The sequence below is a fragment of the Phyllobates terribilis genome, unplaced genomic scaffold, assembly GCF_046119375.1.
Source record: "Phyllobates terribilis strain yellow unplaced genomic scaffold, ASM4611937v1 Scaffold_1__5_contigs__length_1240528914, whole genome shotgun sequence".
In the NCBI taxonomy this organism is placed as follows: Eukaryota; Metazoa; Chordata; class Amphibia; order Anura; family Dendrobatidae; genus Phyllobates; species Phyllobates terribilis.
Genome location: NW_027362761.1, coordinates 626,866,623 through 626,873,139, shown reverse-complemented (window position 1 = coordinate 626,873,139; position 6,517 = coordinate 626,866,623). Strand labels below are relative to the sequence as shown.

General features: G+C 47.8%; 1 protein-coding gene across 1 annotated transcript; it reads right to left on the bottom strand.

The window, feature by feature from the left end:
* Positions 1 to 637: 637 nt before the first annotated feature.
* LOC141154681 (epidermal differentiation-specific protein-like) lies at positions 638 to 1,147 on the bottom strand. Its single transcript, XM_073641044.1, has one exon. The coding sequence runs from the start codon at positions 1,145 to 1,147 to the stop codon at positions 638 to 640; it is 510 nt and encodes a 169-aa protein (XP_073497145.1).
* Positions 1,148 to 6,517: the final 5,370 nt, after the last annotated feature.

Below are 6,517 nucleotides of genomic sequence, written 5' to 3'. Positions count from 1 at the left end.
ACACACCCAGTATACACTATATACTGCGCTCCTGGCCTTATACTCAGCCTCATCTGTGTTTGGTTCTGGTAATGAAGACTCTATAAGAAGCCACAATCCCATTACCCGTTTCTACAGGAAAAGTTCTTGCTAGACAGTAAATGTAACTGGCCACACAATCACCCTGTGTCCACCAATATGAGCAGTAGAACCTACCTGTGACCATCGTCCTCGGATCTCATACAGAAGAAATCACAATTATCTGATGCAAACACAAGCTTTTATTATTGTGTCAGGATAAAGAAGCAAAATCAAGACGTACAGCCCCTGGTACCCAGGACTGGAGCATTCAGCTTTGGTCCTCACCATCTTCAGTGTTGGTCCTCACCATCTTCAGTGTTGGTCCTCACCATCTTCAGGGCATGAGATGAAGCTCAATGTCATTATTGTATCCTGACTTCTTTCTCTCACTTTATATATGAGGTCTCAGTGGCGGTGAGAGGACGAGTTCTGATGAAATGTCTCTGAAAATATGATGGCGGATGGTTTTTCCATGGAAGCTCTGGAGATGGATGCAGGTCAGGAAGGCAGGGATCATTTAAGCAGAGGAGTTACATGAAATGACTGGTGGATGTCCCAGATTCCATCTTTACTTTGGTTACTCGTAGTTTGTGTAGGGTTTCAGAGACTTCACAGGTCCATTCAAGGCTTTTGCAGTCTCATCGGGAACTTTGTCTCCAATGATGCTGACAATTCTGTTTCCATTAAACTCAGTATCATCATACAGGAGCCAAATGCCCTTCTCCACTGCATGGGACAAGATCTGGAAGGCTATTTTTTCGTAAGAAGTACCTCTTAGCCTCTGATTGTCCCCTTTATAGTCAATTTCTGGGTAGACTGTAATGACGTGGTCGACCAAACCACCAGGTAATTTTCTCATTGACCCGATTTTTGGGATCTTTATGTCATGGCTGTAGTCGCCTTCCTTGTACACAGCGATTTCTCCCTTGTAGTCATCTTCAGAAAACACGATCCAGATTCCATCTGACACTTTAATGGACTTCACTTCTTTAATGTTGGTCATAGTTTGAAAGTCCTTTGTATCGCTCAAGATATTGACAGCATCTCCACTAAAGCCTTGTAAAGAAAACAGCTGGATCTTGCTCATTTTCAGCTTCTTGGTCTGATTCTCGATCAGGGTTTGAGCTCAGAGTGATCGCTGCCTCCCAGGAGTCTCAATTTATAGGAGATGTGAGGAGATTACACAAGACTTACCCGTGACCAATGACTTCACCAGAATTACTAAACCTGATTCTATGGAAAAGACAATAAAATCGTTGCAGTTGTTACACTTTATATTTACTCATAAAACAGATTAATAGTACAAAGATTTCTGCAGCAAACAAAGATAAGTTACCTATTCCTTATAAAAAGACTTTGGAAAATGTCCACGTTCAGACTGAAACAAGTTTCCGGTCATTTGCTATCAGCGATGCCGCGAACAATGAGGAAAGTTTCTCTTGATAAATAAGAAATCATTTTTCCCTTCCTTCTATAAGTCTTTACTGTTTCTTTTTCATTTGATTGAATAATTGATAGCAGAATTTGCAGTTTCCTTCAGTGCTCGGTCTTCCATGGGTATGTAGGCACCGCTTCTATCATAAGATGTGCATCTCTCCTTGGGCGGCCATCTGAGTTGACTCTCAGGCCGCAGAACTTTCATGTTCCCCAAGAGCAGGGCGTTAAATGTTAAGTCATAGCCAATGATTCCTTTCCAATATAAGTACATTGTTTTACCCATAGTAGAAGGTTGTGCTGACATTACATATATCTCTGGACGCATTGCTTACAATGCCATAACTTAGTATTTTGTAGCATAACCTCCTGGTTTAACTACTGCACTGCACCGACAGGGCATTGAAGCCACAGGGTATTCAAGACATCTTGATTAGTGAACGCGCTCGCCCCTACGCGTTACTCGCCTGAGCATCACTGTGCTCGACAAGCTCGGCGCTGGCCGAATATTTCCGGGGTTGGTCGGAGGGAGCTTGGGTATCCTCCCTGCATGTTTGGGGCACTTTAGAGAGCCAATGAACATGCAGGGATTGCCTGCCACTCACTGTAATGCTGCAGCCATGTTGGTTGTGGCATTACAGTGATTGGCTGGCCGCCCAACGTCATCAGGTCTATACCAGACCTGGCGCCGCCATGCTCGTCACAGTCACTCCGGAATCAGGCCGAGTAGGGGGAGGTGCTGCTGAGCTAGGGAGAGATTCGCTTCTTCATAGTTAGTGTAGGTATTCCACAAAATATATATATATCCATCTGAACTAACAGTCCTTCTGAAGACCAATCCAGCTGCATATAATCAGTGGTGATAGCAGGAGTTAGGCAGGCATTGTATGTGGCAGTGTATACAGCACAAGAGGGTCCATTGCACGTTCTGCCTGTTCCTGCTGTTTCAGATATTTGTAGACATAGCCCCAGGTCTCAGGGGCCAGGGTTATTGTTTTTGGATCTTAATCCTGATTATTTTCTTAAAAAGCAATCCAGAGAACACCATTTTTCTGCGCCATTTGCTTGTTAGCACTGCAGAATACGGCCAGGTCCTTTCAATATTACAGCGCTAAAAATCCAGAAATTTGTAGTGAACATGAAAAATATTGGCCTCCATTAACAGTTTGTTGCAGTGTGTCGGGGAAGCTATTCACACGTGGTTGCTGTGAAGAATAGTAAACTACAAGCCCGCTATTTAAAACTGTGGTTGTCCATCAGACGTATCACATATACCGTATAAAACTATACTATACTAGAAGACGCACCGGACCATAAGACGCACCTAGGTTTTAGAGGAGGAAAATAAAGAAATAAAAATGTAAGCAAAAAATGTGGTCATGATGCACTTTTAAGGGGGAGGGGGTCTTCTGCTGACACTGGTATAGGGGTAGTGTCCCCCAATTCTGACAATATCCCCCATCCTGGTATATATGCCGCCCGCCTTCCTTTTAAATGTGGTCCCCATCCCCATCCTGGTATGCCTGGCATACCCCCATCCTGGTATCCCTCCATCCTGGTATGCATGGCACCCTTCATCCTTATCCTGGTATGCATGGCACCCCTCATACCTATCCTGATATGAATGGCACCCATCATCCCTATCCTGGTATGCATGGTACCTTTCATCCTTATCCTGGTATGCATGGCACCCCTCATACTTATCCTGATATGCATGGCACCCATCATCCCTATTCTGCTATGCATGGCACCCCTCATCCCTGTCCTGGTATGCAGACACCCCTAATCCCTATCCTGGTATGCATGGCATCCATCATCCCTATCCTGGTATGCAGGGCACCCCTCATCCCTGTCCTGGTATGCATGGCACCCCTCATACCTATCCTGATATGCATGGCACCCATCATCCCTATCCTGATAAGCATGGCACCCCTCATCCCTATCCTGGTATGCATGGCACCCCTCATCCCTATCCTGGTATGCATGGCACCCCTAATCCCTATCCTGGTATGAATGGCACCCATCATCCCTGTCCTGGTATGCATGGCACCCCTCATCCCTATCCTGGTATGCATGGCACAGCAATCCCCATCCTGGTATACATGGCATCCCTGATCCCCATCCTGGTAAGCATGGCACCCCTCATACCTATCCTGATATGCATGGCACCCCTCATCCCTATCCTGGTATGCATGGCACCCCTAATCCCTATCCTGGTATGCATGGCACCCCTAATCCCTGTCCTGGTATGCATGGCACCCCTCATCCCTGTCCTGGTATGCATGGCACCCCTAATCCCTATCCTGGTATGCATGGCACCCCTCATCCCTGTCCTGGTATGCAGGCACCCCTAATCCCTATCCTGGTATGCATGGCACCCATCATCCCTATCCTGGTATGCATGGCACCCCTCATCCCTGTCCTGGTATGCATGGCACCCCTCATCCCTGTCCTGGTATGCATGGCACCCCATCCCTCATCCTGGTATGCATGGCACCCCTCATCCCTGTCCTGGTATGCATGGCACCCCTCATCCCTATCCTGATATGCATGGCACTCCTCATCCCTATCCTGGTATGCATGGCACCCCTCATCCCTGTCCTGGAATGCATAGCACCCCTCATCCCTGTCCTGGTATGCATGGCACCCCTAATCCCTGTCCTGGTATGCATGGCATCCATCATCCCTATCCTGGTATGCAGGGCACCCCTCATCCCTGTCCTGGTATGCATGGAACCCCTCATCCCTATCCTGGTATGCATGACTCCCTCATCCCTGTCCTGGTATGCATGGCATCCATCATCCCTATCCTGGTATGCAGGGCACCCCTCATCCCTGTCCTGGTATGCATAGTACCCCTCATCCCTGTCCTGGTATGCATGGTCTCCTCATCCCTGTCCTGGTATGTATGGCACCCCTCATCCCTGTCCTGGTATGCGTGGCACCCCTAATCTCTGTCCTGGTATGCATGGCACCCCTAATCCCTGTCCTGGTATGCATGGCACCCCTAATCCCTGTCCTAGTATGCATATTAAAGTGATCCCCTGACCACATTTAAATGATTGACCCCCCCAGCCCATAATTGATTGATCCCCCTTGTCCTATTTAATAGATTCCCCTTGTCCACTTTTACTCATCCCCAGTCCCTATCTATTTGCCTTATCCCCCACCATATTTAATTAACCCCTGTCCATAATTAATTGATTGATTCCCCAGACCACAATTAATTATTTCCCCAGTCCATATTTATTGATATTATTGATACTTTTTGATCCCCAGTCCTTAGTTAATTGACCCACCGTCCATACCTATTTATTTGCTTTACCCCCCATCCTATTTAATTAAACCCCCTGTCCATAATTAATTGATTGATTCCCTAGTCCACAATTAATTATTTCCCCAGTCCATACTTATTGATCCCAGTCCATAGTTAATTGACACACGGTCCATACTTAATTAATCCACCTGACCCACTCAGCTGATCCCCCATCCATACTTAATTGATACTTAATTGATCCCCCGTCCATACTTAACTGATCCCGCGCCGATATCTAATCGATACACTTGCACATCCCTAATTGATCCCCGTCCATACACCTATATATAAATAATTGTGTTTTGTACTTGTACATATATACTGACTGTATCCCCATATTTAGAATGACGTCCATGTTGGCCGGAGCCGTGCAGTGTACATCTTGCGCAATGTATGCATTCCCTGAGCTACCGCTCAGGGATCCATACTGCTGCGAGAGATGTGAGCATATCGTGCACTTGGAAGCCCAAATCCTGGATCTAAGTGCTCAGATAGCGGTACTGAGGAGCATCGACAACATGGAACGGAGTTTGCTGCTCACCGAGCAGACACTCAATGGGTCAACACTGGGGGTGGAGCTTAGTGGGGAAGCACAGGCTGAACAGGCAGGGAGCTGGGTAACAGTTAGAAGGGATAGAGGGAAGAAGTATAGGAAGGCTGGTTCAGAACCGGCATTATTGGAGCACGACAGATCCTCTGACCGCCGGGGGAGTGTATGCTCCAGTAATGAGGGGGAGGGGGGAAGTGTAGGGCAGGCTAGACAGGTCCTGGTAGTGGGTGACTCTATTATTAGGGGGACAGACAGGGCAATCTGTCACAAAGACCGGGATCGCCGAACGGTGTGCTGCCTCCCTGGCGCTCGAGTCCGGCACATCGCGGATCGGGTTGACAGGTTACTGGGTGGGGCTGGCGAAGACCCAGCGGTCATGGTCCACATTGGCACCAATGACAAAGTGAGTGGTAGATGGAGGGTCCTTAAAAATGATTTCAGGGATCTAGGTAGGAAGCTTAGGGCAAGGACCTCCAAGGTAGTTTTCTCAGAAATACTACCAATCCCGCGAGCCACACAGGAGCGCCAACGGGAGGTTAGGGAGGTGAATAAGTGGCTAAAGAGTTGGTGCAAGGCAGAAGGGTTTGGGTTCATGGAGAACTGGGCCGACTTCGCTGTCGGCTACAGGCTCTACCGTAGGGACGGGCTGCACCTCAATGGGGAGGGTGCAGCGGTGCTGGGGAAGAAGATGGCTAATAGGTTGGAGGAGTTTTTAAACTAGAGACGGGGGGGGGAAACCAAGGAAATAGGTGGGATGTGAGGCAAGCAAGGGGGAAGGGGAGAAGTGAATATAATGAGGGTGGAGAGGGGGGTGGGGATAGTACAGTTAGATCGTTAGAGAAGAATAGGATGCTAAATAACCCCAAAGTTTTATCTTGCATGCTGACCAACGCAAGAAGCCTGACCAATAAGGCGGATGAGCTGCGGGCGCTTATATCGGAGGAGAGGTATGACATCGTAGGTATAACAGAGACTTGGCTAGACGATAGCTACGACTGGGCGGTAAATTTAACAGATTATAGTTTATTTAGAAGGGACCGGAAACAGGGGAAGGGCGGAGGAGTCTGCTTATATGTAAGGTCACGTCTAAAGCCCAGACTAAGGGAAGATATAGGAGAGGGAGAAGAGGGGGTCGAGTCCATGTGGGTAGAGATAGA